The sequence below is a fragment of the Peromyscus californicus genome, unplaced genomic scaffold, assembly GCF_007827085.1.
Source record: "Peromyscus californicus insignis strain IS unplaced genomic scaffold, ASM782708v3 Scaffold_14__1_contigs__length_90479793_seg_2, whole genome shotgun sequence".
Taxonomy (NCBI): Eukaryota; Metazoa; Chordata; class Mammalia; order Rodentia; family Cricetidae; genus Peromyscus; species Peromyscus californicus.
Genome location: NW_026294436.1, coordinates 39,109,635 through 39,127,022, shown reverse-complemented (window position 1 = coordinate 39,127,022; position 17,388 = coordinate 39,109,635). Strand labels below are relative to the sequence as shown.

The 17,388-nt window shown below is 44.0% G+C and overlaps 1 protein-coding gene across 4 annotated transcripts in view; it reads right to left on the bottom strand.

Moving 5' to 3' along the window:
- The window catches only part of Rnasel (ribonuclease L), a 116,855-nt gene that overhangs the window by 90,701 nt on the left and 8,766 nt on the right, over positions 1-17,388 (bottom strand). For 3 of the 4 annotated variants that reach the window (XM_052737219.1, XM_052737217.1, XM_052737218.1), the window contains 2 exons: positions 16,114-16,250; positions 12,845-14,933 (listed from right to left, as the gene is read on the bottom strand). In XM_052737219.1, coding sequence (XP_052593179.1) covers positions 14,762-14,933; positions 16,114-16,250 — 309 coding nt within the window. In that variant the 3' untranslated portion in view covers positions 12,845-14,761. Of the gene's footprint in view, positions 1-12,844; positions 14,934-16,113; positions 16,251-17,388 lie in introns of those variants that run through there. The other variant, XR_008217929.1, reaches the window with a different exon arrangement.

Sequence of the window (17,388 nt, the reverse complement as noted above, 5' to 3'; positions counted from 1 at the left end):
GACGATTCCAAATCCATTGTGGTTTTGCTTATAACTATGATCTGTCCAAAAATTGAGAAATTCACTCATATACTGAGAAGTAGAGCCCTACATGGGGTCAGTGGATGTGGGGAAGGACAGAGACCACAAGGAAATGTAGGAAGGAGAGAGGTGATGTTCTCAGTTTAGGATGACCCCTTGCTAGTGAGTGAAAGGACTATTTACAAAGGCCAAAGAAAGAACTGTTGTCTTAAAAATATTTGTACCGTGTCAAAATTTTAACATTTTACAATGTTGAATTCATGAACAAGGGATAATTTGCTTTTTTGACTTCAGAATTGTCCCCATATGCTTCTCATTCATGTACTTCAATATTTGTAACTAAGATGTTAACATCGGAAGATGTTAACATTAATGGTGCTGGGTTTTTCATTTGCAACTCTGCTTGCTCATTGCTGGCGTATAAGAAATGGACTTTGGGTATATGACTGCATCTATTCTGGAGCATAGTCATCAGGATCGCTCCTCAGTAACTCTGGTCATTTCCCCTGAACAGTTTCTCAGCGTATTACAAATACACAGAACCATTAGATCGGCATACGGAGCTTTACAACCAGTCCTTGGTACCAACCAATTGCCTGACTCTTTCTTGAGATAAACCAGGCACATTCAGGATGGGATGAAGTCACTCTTGCCCTGACCACTTTTAAGCTCTCATTTTTCTGTTCAAATCACACAGATCTACTTGGTCTTGCTGCTGCTCGGGACCAGTCTTTTATCAGTGAGATGCCTATAAATTGTATATCTGTCTGCCTCTTTTCTTCAGCCTCATTTGGGGGCTGGTTTTTACATACTGCAACCAGGTTGTTACAGAACATGTGGGAAGCCATCCAGGAGACCAAGCAAATAAGTGCAGGGAAAGAAAACATCCTGGGACATTTCAGGATTGCCAACTTAGCTGTGTTTGGAGGAGCATGCTATATGCTAAGTGTCTTCTGCCTGCCTCGTGGCTATGGGATGCCCTATCATTGCCATAGGGTTAGAAGCAGCCATCTTGCTGAGTACTGTTCAGCTAACATGGAAAGTAAGGGTAGCATTCTGGCACTGCACGGGACTGCACAGGGTGGCCATGACTGTGGGCTGGTCAGGTGCACATCAATGCCCAGTGGCTACTGAAGAGAGAGAGCACTACAATCTGCAAAGGACATGCATCTGTCTCCCTCTCTCACACTTTCTAGCCTGCCTAGGGAAGCTTAGCCTATCATTTCCCATGACTGCAGGGAAGACCTGGAAGGGAGAACCGACAAAACCAACTGTTTCACAATCAGTGGCGCGCAAAGACTTTGAATCCCTGGAAGAGTGAGGAACGACCTGCCGTTGAAGTGGCTGGGGTTAGAGACTCTCCTGCCTAGGAGCCCGAGCAAAGGGTCATGATATTCACATGCAGAAGCCGTCTGTCTCAAGAAACTAGGATTGAGACTGGGACCCTGCCACTGCAGAACTGTTAGATATTTTGAAAACTTCCAAACTCCCCTGTGAGAGTCTGTCTGCCTACATGGAGAGAGTCTGTGGCATGATAGGGGGTAGTATTTCTCTCATCAGAAATGAATCTGAGAGAATTAGTAATAGTACAGCTATTAGGGCAATGGTTCTCAACCTGTGGGTCATGACCCCTTTGAGGGTTGAAAGACCCTTTTGCAGGGGTCACATATCAGATATCCTGCATAGCAGATATTTATGTTACAACTCATAACAGCAGCAAAATTACAGTTACAAAGTATCAATGAAATAATTTTATGGTTGAGGGGTCACCACCACATGAGGAACTGTATTATAGGGTCCCAGCATTAAGAAGGTTGAGAACCACTGTACTAGGGCCTTAGAAAAAAACCTACACATCCCTACCAGATCCAAAGAGATATCCCCTTATAGACTGAATTAGCTTAAGCATGAGAAAGGTGTAGCTGAAAGTTTTCCTGTGTCCTGCCTGGCCCACAGTCAGGACAAATCTCTCTCACCTGCAGGTCCCACAGCTGCTCAGACCCAAATAAACATACACAGGCTAATATTATTTTTAAACTATGGCCATGGCAGGCTTCTTGTTATCTAGTTCTTACATCTTAAATTAACCCATTTCTATAAATCTATACTTTGTCACGTGGCTCGTGGCTTACCTGGTGGCGGCTAGCAGCGTCTCCCCTGCTCTGTCCTCTTCCTTCCTCTCTCTCTCTTTAGAATGTCCCGCCTAACCTTATTCTGCCTCACCATTGGCCAAACAGCTCCATTTATCAACCAGTCAGAGCAACACATCTTCACAGCATACAGAATAACATCACCCATCAGAAAGACACGATCAAATCAAGAGAACTGTCAGGAAAATCTAGTCCATAGAACAGCACTACGGAATCCCAGAGCATTCCTTGGAAATTAGACATACAGTGACTCACTCGTCTTCAAGAGTTTCAAGGACCCAACATAGTTCATTTTTACACTAGAATTATAAAAATAAAAATAAAAATGGCACTCCCTCATGAATGGTATGTCCTCTCTAGAGGGTAGCCACTGTCAAGTTGCCCATGATCTAGTAAATCACCCCACGCCCATACAATGCAAGCAACCCTATCTAAACTCACTGGGTTATTAAAAATACGGAATAGTAGGAGAGATGTATATTGGGAAGAAGAAAGATCCCAGAAGGGAGTGAGAGGGGAATAAGAGGGGAGAATGGGAGGTGGATGTGATCAAAATATGTTATGTACACGCACGAAATTGCCGAAGAATAAATTAGAAATTACTTTTGAAAAGAATAGTATGTCCCTTTTCTCTGCTTCATTAGCCCAGTTGTTGAGTAAGATATTTAAGATGTAGGCAAGGCTATTTGCTGGCCTGGGAGAGGGGAAATGTGCTCAGGACAGAGGGCATATTGTCACAAGATCTGGTAAGAAAAAAAAAATGAGCATATAAAAATAAGAAAGAAAGAAATGAGCCAGTTAGGATCTCAAGAAAGCAGACAGTCTGTTATTTGGTTCATGCCAGCACCACCCAAGACAAGACAGGGAAAGCTGCTAACATCTTGGTGGTTTCATGGAAAAAAATCCGGACAACTTCTCTTCCCCCCTCTTCCCTCTGGCACTCACTGCTGGCTATGAGGATGAATCCCTTCGTCCCCTGTGACTGGAGATGGGATAGAAGTCACCCTAAAATAAGGGCTATAGGGATGTCTAGAGACCAGTATCTCTCTGTTTACTGGCTCCCCAAAAACAAGGGAAGGTCATCAGAATAAAACAGGCATTGTTGCTGTTAAGAGGACCCCCACTCTGTATTTGATACCAATGTCCCTGTCCTGAAAAACTCTCCGGGATGATTTTTCTCTTGAGAAAGACAGTGAGGAACTCTGGGACTGGGGAGTTGGGAGGGGTGGAGTTGGACTCAAGGTTCAGGTAGGAAAGGCAATATTGATGGTGAAATGTTAGCTTTATAGCTGTCAGCTTTACGGCTTCCAGGGAGGCGGTGAATACAGGCGCTGCAAGCTCTCAGGTAGGCATGGAGAGACTGGAGAGGCCATAAAAGAATTAAAGGAGCCTGAGATTTTATGGCATGTTCAGTACCCTCAAGAGCTCTGGGTGGCTGTTATAAAATTTTTAAAATGCAGCTAGAACTTGGAGAATAACTACAGACCTGCAAAACTAGCTTGTGTTTACCCGGGAGGGGAGGCAGTGAGCGGTCCAGGCACGCCTTGGTATGCCTACACAGACCTGTCACTGTTACACCCTGATGGCTGGGAGCAGACCTCACCCTTCTCTCCTTCTCTCCTGACATTATCTGCTTCCATCATATTAAGGATGTCATGCTAGTTGATGAGGAGACTCATGGGAGAAAGCACTCACCTCCATATGACAGGGTGAGCTGTCAACTCCAATAAAGCTCTGGAATTCAGAACTCAGACCCACCTGAAATTCCTAGGCCTGGTCTGGTTGGATATGGACTACTTGACTCAAGGCATGGGACAGGTTAAAATACAGCCCTTCCCCATCTACCCTGAGGTAAAGGATGGTTAGGGGTCTGGGGGGCTCCTGGGTTGTTATTAGGCTCTCATTATTCATTAAGACTCTCCCTAGTCTGTGTGCTAAGAATGGAGCTACATGGAACAGGTATATATCCCAGCAAGAAGCATCTGGAAATACAAAGGGACAGGCTCTTGGTATTCCTCTGCCAGTGTAGTGACTTGTCAACAACAGTGATAGTATGAAGTGGGTTCTCTGGCAAAAATAAGGACAAAAAGTGCTTTGAAGTTCTTGGTCACAGCTCTGAAAAGAAACTGAGAACAGGCATATTCTCCAGAACAACGTTTTTTAGCAATACGCTAAACCACTGACCATGACTTTACCCATCACAGTGTGAACTGGCCTTTCTATAAGAGGGCACGTAGGAGCCTATTTCATAAGCCTCAGCCTACTGGACTGCAGACTCCCACTCTGAAAAGCTGCATATGGATTAACAGCAAGAGTTGGTGGTCAGTCCATCCCTGAGTCAGGTAAAGGGATTCACTTGACAACCCAAGACCCCTCTACCTGGATCAAGTTACATGCTCACCCTTCTCCCAACAAAGCAATGGCTCCTTCACCCCAACATTTCCTTAGTAAGCACCCTTTTGTGGTCAAATACATCCTGGAACACATCTCAGAGCTAGAGGCAATGGGCTGATCCAGCCTGGACTAGTTTGGTGTGTTGTGAGGAAATTTGGTGTTTTGTTTTTGTTTTTTAGATAGGACCTCACTGTGTATCTAGAATCCACTATGTTGATCAGGCCGGCCTCAAAAATCACAGAGATTCACCTGCCTCAGCTCCCCAAGTGCTGGAGTAAAGTCACCATGCCCTCCCTCTTAGTGTATTTTTATGGAAACTCCGTATTTACTGTCTTATGCCTGTGCATGAATGATTGGGAATGCATATGATGAAAACCACTTGCATCATGGGAAAGAATATGCACAGTGACCAAAGATGTGCACAACCCAAGCCTATTCATCCAAACACAAAGTCACCTACACCCCGCCCCTAGCAACCATTCTTTCTCCTGAGCCCACAAAAGGAAGCCCTGGGCAGTGACCAGGGGCTCCTGAGTAAATCTTGCTCAGAACTGGCTGATCTCTTGAAACTTACTACTCTACTTTCACACTGCTTCTGAAAAAAAAATCTTGTGTATGTTTCTTCTGTTCTTTGGACAAGATGTCAAGAACCTGGAAATACGTTCTCCAGCCAGCAGCCAGCAGTACCATTCCCATGCCTAAAAAAAAAATGCCACGTCTTCAGCTCCAATAAGAGAACCTGGAATGCGGTTGCAGTATAACCCTCTTCTCATTCTGGTTTGACACAGGAGAAAACCAGAGCAACCAGTGAGCAGAGCTCCAGGCGGCGTGGATAGTAGTCGCTCGGGAGCCATGGTCACTGGCTGTTTGCAGTGGCTTGCCCTGAGGACGGCTTGAGGGAGGCAGAACAGTTATCTACATTGGCAAAGCCTCTCTCGGGCGTCCCTACACGGCAAGGAGTGTGGGAAGAGCTACGTGACCCACGGCCATGACTGAGTGTACACATGGACTCACCTGTGTTAAGATCTCTGCGCCTAAAAACATGAAAGATGGCTTCACTAAGGTGCTGTTCCCAGCCTAAGCAGTGGACCTGGCCCGGAGGGTCCAGAAGAGTCAGATGGACATAAAGATGATAGAGTAGGATGGGACATGGAGAATAGATTGTCCCTAAAATATAGTGACTCAGTGGTTGTATCCCAATATGAAGTGCACTCATGCTTCTGGGTGCATTGTTTGACCCACACAGAGATATAGATACACTGAGCCATCCGATCACACAGGACTGGAAGTCTACTATATTGACCCTTTTCTGGACAACAATGGCTATAAATATGCTTTAACTTATGCAGACACAGCTACTGGCCTCATTCAAGCTTCTAAACAAAGAGCCAAGAGTCACCAGGGTGCCCCTTTCATAGGACACGTTAAGTTTAGTAGAAGTGGATATTTCCTACTCTGTGGGCTCAAGGAAAGTAGCCTGAGATGTTGTTCCCCACCTCCTCCCATCTCCTCCTCCCTGTGATCTTCCTAAAGGCAAATGTGAGTGCTTCACTTCCATACTAAAGACCCAGAACTTTCCCTGTTGCTCTCAGATGAAACCCAAAGTCTTTTTGCACAGCATCTAAGGCCCCAAAGGACCTGGTCCCTATTCCTTCGTGCACGGTACGAGTCTCCAGTCAGTCCAAACTGTGTTTTGCACTGCGAATCTTCTGCCTTTACTCCTCCTAAGGATTTGCTTTCTTTCCAGAGCCTTCCTGGTGTTCCACACCAGAAGATGGAGCCTCTAGCTTGTTTCTGTCCCCTAGGATATCACCCACCGCACCAAATGGCTACTATGATTCATAGTCCACCTCCCTGATTAGACGGTGAACCTTCTAAGGGCAGTTTCCACGCATCCACAAGGCACCAAAAATGAATAATGCCCATAAGAGCCACATAAGGGTTTAGATGACATCTGGTATGGATATTCAGAATGACTTAGTGAAGGTGGCAGCTAATGATATCTGGGGAACCACAAGTCAAAAAATGTGACTGTTAAATAACTCGTTATGTAACCAGTTCTGGCAAGATGCCACTTTTGTGTGACTCTGTAGAAATGTCCTTAGGACCGAGGGCATGTGCCTTTGTCTAGAGAGAATAAAATATATCACACCTGCCTGCAGCTCATCACATCTTGCTTAATTCCCTGGTGCCTTCGGACCCTCCATCTCTGGTCCCAGAGCTCAGCCATCAGCATCTTTCTCCTGTTCTTCTGGATCTGGCCACTTCCCTTCTGGCCTCCAGCTCCTTTTCATTTAGATGCACCGTAAACCTCTGGGCTGGAAGCCATTGGTCCCTCATTCTCTCCTCTCTACTTACTTTAAGTAGTAGAACTGCGTGTTTGAACCGGGTCCCTGGTCAGTCAGCCACTAGAAAGTTATCTCAACCTTCTGTGCAGCCAGATAGGGAGGACACAGGGGTGCCAGCAGAAGGAACAACATTGCTTGCCTTCCGCTTCTTTTGGGAGCTATCTATCTGCACTCACTCTCTCAACAACCGTTTCTTGACACAGGCTTTTAATGCATCATTAGCTGACTCATGCATCCCCAGCCAGCCTGTCTCTGAGCTCTTGATATGTCCAAAGTGGACTTTGCCCTTTAATCACCTAGTAGGAAAATCACATTGAGCATATCCCAAATGGATGCCCTGGTCTTTCCTCTAAACATACTCTTCCAAAACCATTTCCATGCAGTTTAGCCTCAGTCCACTTGCCCCCATCCCTCAGGCCAGGATGCCCACAACTGACCCACACTCCTCATCCCTCCTGCAGCCATCCCTCCATTAGCAAATCCTACTGACACGTCCTTCTTCCAAACACATTCATAGTTTGACTGCTAGAAGTGAACGCCCGGCCTCTCATCCAGCATAAGCAAACAAACCCCTCCGCATGAACCATCTACCATCCTTAACTGACCTTTCTGTTTTCACAACTGCCTGCTGCGGTCTGTTCACAGTGAAGATTGTGATTCTCTTGGGATTTAAATGTATCCTGCTTTTCAACAGATGCACTCTTGCCCACAGTCCACCGAGGGCTCTTATCTCACATCACAGAAGCCCAAGCTCATTGGTTTTCTTTCCTCGCTGCTGTGGGCCTCTCTTAGACTCCCTCTGTATGCGATAACCACACTTTTATATTCCATGAGCAGGTCAGGTGTGAGCGTGGCCCAGGACCTTTGAACTCGCTGTTCCCGCTCCTTGATCCCTCCAATACCTCTGCATCTTATTCTCCTGCTTCCTTTGGGTTTTCACTTAATCAGCTCCCTCTGCTGCAGCCCAGCTGACTGCCATATTAACTTCCATCTGCCCTGACTACCCAACCCCTCTCTAGCCTGGTTAGAGTTTCTTCCTGCACATTGTTCCCGTCTAGCAAGCCATATCTTTACTGGCACATCTCTATACTGTACCTTTACTAAGCATCTCCATCCCAGTCCCATACCCAGCCAGGTTTTGTGAGGTCAGGGGTCAGGACCTGATTTTCCCCCTGTGATGTATCTAGTATTTGAACACCGAGGGCAGGATAGCCCTGTTCTGTAGATGATTCACGACATAATTCTCTACTTCCCGGGCAGGCCCAGTCACCGCGGCCCACACACACCAGAATCAAACCTTCCGCCTGTGAGAGCCATTATCACTGGGTCTCTGTTTAAAGAGGTAAACAAAACACTGATGACCTCTGTTATAAAACATGCACTGGGGAGAAGAGGGTGCGTTCTTGATACTCAGACAAGAGAGCCTTTTGAGGAAATGGAAAGGGAAACTCTCTATATTTCTTGTAAGTCGGTGCTCACACTACTGTAGACTGCAAATTCCCTGGGGACTCAGGGGCTCAGTGTGGAAAGGCAATATGATGACTAGCATAGTGATGGTGTTGTTTTTTGCTGCCTTAAGAATAAAAATAAACATTGTCTACATCCGATCTGCTCATGGTTTTCTAGAGTCTCTAGCAACCCAGCCACCTTGTTTCTTCCCACGCAGCTCTGTCCCCTTGTCAGAGCATCTCATGTTCGTAGCCTGAGCACACAGACTGTAAGGAGACCTGAAACTACAAAGGTGAGAGGTTGCATCATTTTTTTTCTTCCCTGTAACATTTGTTTCCTGTGACCGAAAAGAGGAAGTTTATAAACATGTGGGGCTGGTCTGTTGTGTGCTGAGTGGTTGACTTTGTCACTTTGGTAAAATATATATATTTTATATAATACATACAACCTGAAGAGAAAGCAGAGTATATATCCGTTTAGGTGGCGGTCATAAAAACACCTTAGACTGGGTGGCTGAAACAGGCTACGTTCCTTTCAGTTTTAGAGGCTGAAAGTCCAAGAACTTGTCGATCATTTCATTCTCCTTGTGCCGTACAGGTAGTTGTCTTCATTCTCCGTGCCCTTCCGGCAAGGAGAGGGAAAAGACCGTTTTCTCTTCCTCTGTATGAATTAGGCCACAGAGCTCATGAGGAGGATCCCACCCCGAGACTTCTTCTAACCCTAACTGCTTCCCAAATGCCTCATCTCCAAACACCGTCTAGAGGTTTGGGAGCTTCGTACTTTTTACTTCATACCTTCAGCCCATAACAGTGATTTGGAACAGCAGTAACTGGGCTGGAGAGATGCCTCGGTACGGAGAGCCCTTGGCGCTTTACCTAAGTATGAGGATGTGAGTTCAAATTCCTAGAGTTCGAATTCCCAAGTGAAGCCAAATGTAGTAGCATGTGTCTGTACGCCCAGCACATCTATGTTAGGATGGCAGCAGAGACAGGAGAATTTCTACAAGCGTGGAGGCCAGCTAGCCTGGGGTACACCAATGTGAACAATAACAACAATAACAAACCCTGTCAAAGAACGTGGATGGTAAAGACCAACACCCTGGCCTGTCCTCTGGCCTACACATACACACATACACACATACACACCATACACACATACACATACATACACACATACACACATACACACCATACACACATACACACATACACACCATACACACATACACACATACACACCATACACACATACACACCATACACACATACACACATACACACCATACACACCATACACACATACACACCATACACACCATACACACATACACACATACACACCATACACACATACACACACACATACACACATACACACCATACCACATACACACCATACACACATACACACCATACACACCATACACACAGATGCCTGCACTCATGTGATTGTGCATAACACACCCACCGTAAGAAAGGCAGTGGTGACTTTGACCCCCAGGCTGCCATTGTCCAGCTGTTTCCCCTGAATTGAAAGAAGGAGGAAGACGTGAAAGATTCAGAAAGCTGTGAGATTCAGGAGCCTTCTCCTGTGGCCATATAAACAGTAAAAATTTCCTGGGAGAGAGAGACCCTTCTGTGGAACTGCCAGCTTTTGTGAGCCGTCACCAAGGCTGGGATGGGATTTTTTTTTTTAATCCAGCTACCTCTGAGACATCCATAATCCTGTAAGTAGCCCCTCATCTATGCTTTGGTATTTAACCCCAATAAACCTCATGAATCCACCAAGCTAGACTTGAGTGGGATTGTTTCTTAGATCTATCGTCTTTGCCCTATCTGGGGTGGATAGGCATTTGTTCCTGTCTCCCCAGAAAAAGTCACCCAACAGCTGCTAAGGAGAGGGACTGAGGAAATCCTCACACATCTGAACGGTGACCATGACCAGTCCCACCTACCTCAATTTACACATTGGCCATTCCAGAAAGACTACCCTCTAAGACCTCACCAACTTGGATGGCCATCCTGACATTTCTGTTTACTATGTGAGCAAATGATGGCATCCTAGCAACGCTTTCTGAGTATCAGTTGCCTCCTCTACATGATGGGAATGACGGCATCTTCCGGCATAGTCGTGGGCATCTATGGATATCACACACAAAGGCTCTGGGCACTAGAAAAATGGAGATTGGAAAGTGGTAGCTTTATAACTTTTGCCCTGCCATCTATGCTGTTTGTCCATGTTCTTAACATGTACAGGTACCTCTGCATGGCAGGGCCAACCACACCTTGCTTAACACAGTAACTAATATGAGCTGCATGCCCAGTGAAATATCTGTGATGGTGACAACCCAGTGAAATTTTTTTTCTCAATGTCTGTCCAAATATCTCAGAGAATTGAAATAAAGAATGAAGTATGTGTGTGTGTGTCCACCTCAGTTTGGACAAGGCCTTGTTTTATTTTAGCTTTGAATACAAGATCAGCTGTCCCAAAAGCCTCTGGGGATTCCCCTGTCTCCACCTCCCATCTCCTGGTAGCAGTGTTGGGATTACAGACATTTGCCCTACATATCTGGCTCACATGTGAAATCTGGGAATTGAACCCAAATTCTCACACTCGTACACTAAGCACTTTGACCCACTGGGCCATCTCCCCAGCTTGTCCTTTCCACGTTTTTAAAGGTGCCCTTCCTTAAAACATACCCTGGATTTGTGTGTTGTTTCTAGACGATTTCTGGTAGACTCTTTGGCATTTCTCATATATGTAAACAAGGATTGTTTAACTCTTTCCTCTCTGGAGCCCTTGATTTCCTTCACTTGCCTCACTGCTCCAGCTAATGCTTTGAGCACAATATGGAGGAGGTGTGGGGAGAGTGAACAGCCCAGGCTCATTCCTGACTTCAAGCTCTTCTCCATTTAGGATGATGTTAGCTGTGGGTTTCTCATATATACCTTTTATTGTGTTGAGGTATGTCCCCTGTAGTCCCATCATGCAGGCATGTTGGATTTTGTCAAAGACTGTTTCTGCCTCTGTTGAGATAACCATGTGATTTTTGTCTCTAAGTCCAGTTATGTGGTTTATGACAGTTATTGACTTACATATGTTGAACCATCTCTGCATTTCGGGGATGAAGCCAACTTGGTCATGGTGGATGATCTTTTGGATGTGTCAGTACTCTGTTTGCAGACATTTTACTGAGCATTTTTTGAGTTTACATTCATCGGGGATAGTGGTGTCGTTTCCTTTTGTTGTTTCTTTACCTGGCTTTGGTATTAGAGTGGTATTAGAAGGATTTTCAGAGTAGTCCTTCTGTCACCAACATGACTACCTAAGGATGAGCTGAACAAGATTGACACCAGTGGGCCTGCTAACTAAAAGGGGGAGAACTCATGAGGTCTCAACCCTATAAAAAGATCTACAAGCAACTAGGCAATGCAGAGTGCAGGAGAAAGAGTCTTCTCCAGGGAAGGGCACACAGTTGGTTATCCCACACCAAACGGTCAGCCCTGAAAACACGTACAGAAAAGTAACATTCTACAGACTGAGCAGGGTGCATTTATTTAATTATACATGTATGTATGTATGTATGTATGTATGTATGTGTGCATGTATTAATGAAAATAAAGAGGTCATGATTTGAGAGCAAGGAGGGGTATATGGAAGGGTTTGAAGGGAGGAAAGGGAAGAGGGAATGATGTAGCTATAATCTCAAAAAAAATTATCATTTAGAAAGATTTCTTCCTGTGACGCTGGCAGTGTGGGGCATTCTGTGAGAGCGGTATGATCTCTGCCCTGTGTCACTTCCCCTGCAGGTGAGGTCTCCTACCTGTACAGGGGCCTGTTCTTAGCAGGATGTCTCTCCTATCTGTAGAGGGGCCTGTTCTTAGCAGAATGTCTCTCCTACCTGTACAGGGGTCTGTTCTTAGCAGGATGTTTTACCAACACAAAACATCCCAGTTTTATCTAAAGAATATTTAAAATTCTACTGTTCTAAGAGCATTTTTATATTAAGCATAAAAGGTAATTACTAAAAGGATAATATTTCTCTTAGGAAAATGAAATCCACTCCATTTTCAGAAGAGCCAGGGGATGACTTTGGGCATGTGTGTCTTTTCATCTCTCCATGTATAGTTCTTATGTACGGTATCTTTTTAGCCTCTTCTCTTGTAGTATACAGGATAGAAAAGAAAGTTTTTTTCCTAACATACTCAAGAGGTGAGGATTAGATATTTCACCCACTCAATTTATTAAAAGCCTACAAGCTGAAAACTCATACATAAAATGGTTTCACACAACAAAATTAATAATAGGGTCACACACACACACACACACACACACACACACACACACACACACATATATATATATATATATATATATATATATATATATATATATATATTGTTTTTTAAAGTACCCAGGAATTGCTTGATTCATCTGTTCTATTGTAGACCTCACAGGTCATTCACAGAAAGTCCAACTTAATGAAATGATTCAATTTTGTATTGGGTATGCTTCACACATGGACATTTTGATTGACATATTCAAGTCAGATAACAAAGCTCAATTTTAAAACCTAAAGCAATAACTCTGCTTAAAAACCTTCTTTTAAGCCATGAATTTGTCTCTTCCAGTGGACCGTAACTCCTTGCAGTGACAGCCATCTAGTCATTTCCAGATACATCCTTTTTGAAAAGAATCTAAGATACTATTTAATTCCCATTCCAAAATTTCATCTTAGCCACCACAATGATAGGTGGAAAGAACACTAGATGTCACACCAGAAAATCTGTCCAAACCAAGACAGTCCAAATCTAATGCTATATGCCCAGAGTACATAAAAATATTTCTAGCCTTAGTTTCCTCATTATCAAAATAAAGATCATAGTGTTTGCCTTACAGTACTGTTTTCAAAACAAAATTAGATTTAAAAATATGTAGGTGTAATATATAAAGTCCATAAATTTATTGTCGTCATCATCATTATCATCATCATCATCATCATCATCATCCATGTACAAGGGTGGTCCGTTGATTACTCAGTGAAGATTTATCAAGCATTACTAGGCAGTAAAGATACAAAGGCCTTAGGGAGCTTTGATTCAGGGGCGGGGGGACAAAAGGACAATTGGGATGAAGCACACACTGAGGTGACAATGTGTCAGGGAGATGGTAGAGCACCACAAACAGAGCATGTGCACCATGAGCATGGGAAGCGAGGGAAGATGAGGACTCCTGCGTGGACACCAGAAGGAACCACTTCATTTCAGATCCAGCATCAAGAAAATACATCCAAGTCATTCTTCTGGGAGGTGTTCCATGTACTTACAGCCCTAGGCCCAAGGCCAGCTCAAACGTGTCCCAATCCCTTCAGACAGTCTTTGTCAACCTCAGCACCACTGATATTTAGTCTGCACAGTGTGGTGTCGTGAGAGGGCTGCTTCATGCATCACAGAATGTTTGATGGCATCCCTGGTTCATACTTACTCAATGCCTGTCGTGCCATTCCCCCAGCTACAACATTAACAAATGATTCCAAGTGAGAACTATGACCTTGAGGTCATGGAGAAACCAGTACTAGTGCTTACAGAAAAAAATGGGCTTCATTTAGCTAGGTACCAAATACTGAATGATAACGAAGCCTCCTGGAGCCCTTTGGCAAATTCCTTCTGAGTTTCATCCAGAAGAGATGTTGATTGTTTTTAAAGCCCCCAGGTGAGATGCAACAATAATGTAGCATCTTTTTAGACACTGCTCTGACAGGTTGTATGATCTTGGGCAAGTCATTCAGACTCTCCAAGCCTTGGTTCTTAAATGGAGATAATAAATTCTGTTTTGCAAGATCGTTGGAAGAATTAAATGAGATAAACATAAAACACACAGGCATGGGGTCTTGATACTCATTCCTTTGGTGCAATTAATATAATAGGAATCACTCTGGTGATATGATTCAGGTGGGTAGAGGTGCTTGCCATGAAAGCCTCCCAACATGAATTTGATCCCCAAAACCCATATAATGGTAGAAGAAGAGAATCAGCTCCACAAAGTTGTACTCAGACTTCCACATGTGGCATGTGTGCCCCCCCCTCTCTCTACACACACATACACACACACACACACACACACACACACACACACACACACACACACACACACACACACACGTTTTTTTTTAAAAAGTGAAATCTTAGCAGAAGGTTCTCCCAATTCTATCCACCAAAATGGAGTAGTACAGTTTTGTAGTACACTGCTTTTGTGATTGTGTGGAACAGTGTATCAGAAACTGACATGCTGGCTAGCTAACTCAGCCCTCACAAACAACCAGATTACCAAAGAGATCACAGATATGCAACTTGCCAAGAACTATACAGATTAAAAATCGGTTCCTTGAGCTTGCAAGCCTCAGCTCTGTAGGTCCGCTGGTCCCGCTGCCTCAGGCACACTGAGGCTTGATGGAGCCTGAGGAAAATGTTTTCTGTATTCTGTGTTCCGTAGTTTCTTGTAGACATAGATTATGAGATCTGGAAATGTCTCCTGAAAATAACAAGAAGGTTCTCCAATTCTCTCCTTCATTCTGAAAGGAAAGACAAACAGTGAGCCGACCAGCCCCAAGCTCTTCCCCCTTCTTAGACTACGCCCTGGCAGCTCGCTGTACTTGATTTTATAGCGGGAACTGTAAGGACTTTGGAATCTGATGAATAAGACGCTTCCTGACTCTTGAATAACTGTGCAACTTAATCTTTCTGAACTTGTTTGTTCATTCATAAAAATGGTAGTAACACAGAGGGGTGGGGAATCTCACAAGACCCTACCCCTAGAAAAATAGCTGTTACAGGCAGTTAATGGGTGCTGAGAGAGGGAAATCAGTCTTTTCCAGGAAGAGACCCCTCTGAGAGGTTCCAATCCCAAGAGAGAAAAGAAGCACTAAATGAAACCACACAGGAGCAACATTTAGTGGACTCAGTATTTATCTATACATATGTATATGTGAAGCAGCAATTAAAGACAGGCTGGGAATTAGAGAGGGAGTTGACGGGAACACAGGAAGAGTTGGAAGGGAGAGGGAAGGGTGGAAATGATGTACATACAGTATTTATGTATGAAATTCTAAAGACGAAAAGTAATTAAGCAAAATGGTAATACAATTCCACAACTCCTTATACACAATCCTGAACTGTAAGGTGTGTGTGTTGGGGGGGGGGGGGGGTATGTGTGTGTTTGAAGCTAACATTTTTGATAACAAAGGATGATTTAACTAATATGGGGATTGCTCAACTTTTGTAACTCTGCGTTGCTTCATACGGTGGTCCTATCTTCTATACTATTCACATAGAAAGCTACTTCTGTTCAGTAGAACTCAGCAAAGCTGAAAAGGAGGCTGAGAGCCTGTGGACTCAGTGAGATCCCTTTTTAAAACAGAAAATAACTGCTTTTGCTTTTCCTCTTCCTTCTCCTCTTCTCCCTCCTCCTCTTCCTCCTCCTCCTCCTCCCCCTCCCCCTCTTCCTCTCTCCTCTTTCTCCTCCTCCTTCCCTGACAGGGTCTCACTGTGCAGTTCTGGCTGGCCTGGATCTTGCTGTGTAGACCAGACTGACCTCGCAGAGATCCATCTACCTCTGCCTCCTGAGTTGTGGAATTCAAGACATGAGCCACCCCACCCTCAACTTGCTTTTCTTTATCAAAGTAAGTTTTCTAATTGGACTTTCTAATTGCTCTCACTCCATGGATGACTCACGAGAATGAAAGCTACACTTACTGCTTATTTTTATCCTCATCGATGTGTTCTCCTATATTCCGAATGAACTTTAGTAAGTCACCCACAGTGTCCTGATAAGGTTTTCTGTTGTTTATTGTATAGAAAGAGTCCATTTTTCCCATAACATCTTCGTCGATCTAAAAAACGAAACATTACCCCCAAGATATGATAACAGTATGGAACAAATCCTTATGCTGTATTAATATCAGAAGGCCAAATACAAATTTGAATAAATGCCCTTTACCAATGAACAAAACAAATAAACAGAAATAAATGAAAGCGCATGATACACACCACACACTATCCTACACGGGGCAGTTGTGTAGTGTCTGAATGAGGCACTATAAGTGACTGATTTCCTTTTTGTCCGCACTTGCCAGTTTCCAAGAAATTACGCCTATTGAAATCCTTTGTGGGAGTGCTCACTAGTCTAGCCACTATGAAAATCAGTATTGAGGTTCCTCAAAAAACTAAAACTACGTCTACCAAAAGAACGGCTACAACTCTGCTGAGTATTTAGCCAAAGGACTCTCAGTGAGCATATCACAGAGATATTGCAGAACTGCTCATAGTAGCCAAGATGTGGAGCCAACCTAGGTGTCCCTCAATAGCAGAACGGTTAAGGAAAATGTGGTTTATGTACACAATGGAATTTTTCTTCAACCAAAGAAAGAACAAAATTATGTCATTTGCATGAAAATTGATACAAATGGAGATAGTCATAGTAAGCAAATTAAGTCACTCCCAGATAAATAACATGGGATTTTGCTTAGATACATAAATCCTTATATGTATATCTGACATGAAAATAGAAGCCAAACTGTTTAGAGCAACAGGGACTAAGAAAAAGGGGAGGGTTATGAGGGGAGGGTAGAAAGGCATGGGGGAATGTGCTCAAGGTGTATCATATGCTTATATAAAAATGTTTCTACTTTCAAGTTTGTCCAGGTCTAAAAATATCAAGTTTGAGCTGAAGTATCATACACATGCATTCAGTAAAGAGTCATGGCACACGTACTCCATACTAAGAACTAGCAGGACAGCGGCTGTCTCTGCCCCCACAAAACTTGCAGACTAGCAATGAACACACATATAAAGCAAGCAAATACAAGCAGAGATGAGTGAAGGAAAGAAAACAAGCTGAAAAGCTGAAACAAAGACGGAGAGAGGAACAGGGGCCTGAAGTGGAGAAGCTGCTGGTCTCAAAGACCTGAAGACCACAGATTCTCCCAGAGTGCTTTGTACATGTCCCGCACCACACAGCATCATCTCTGC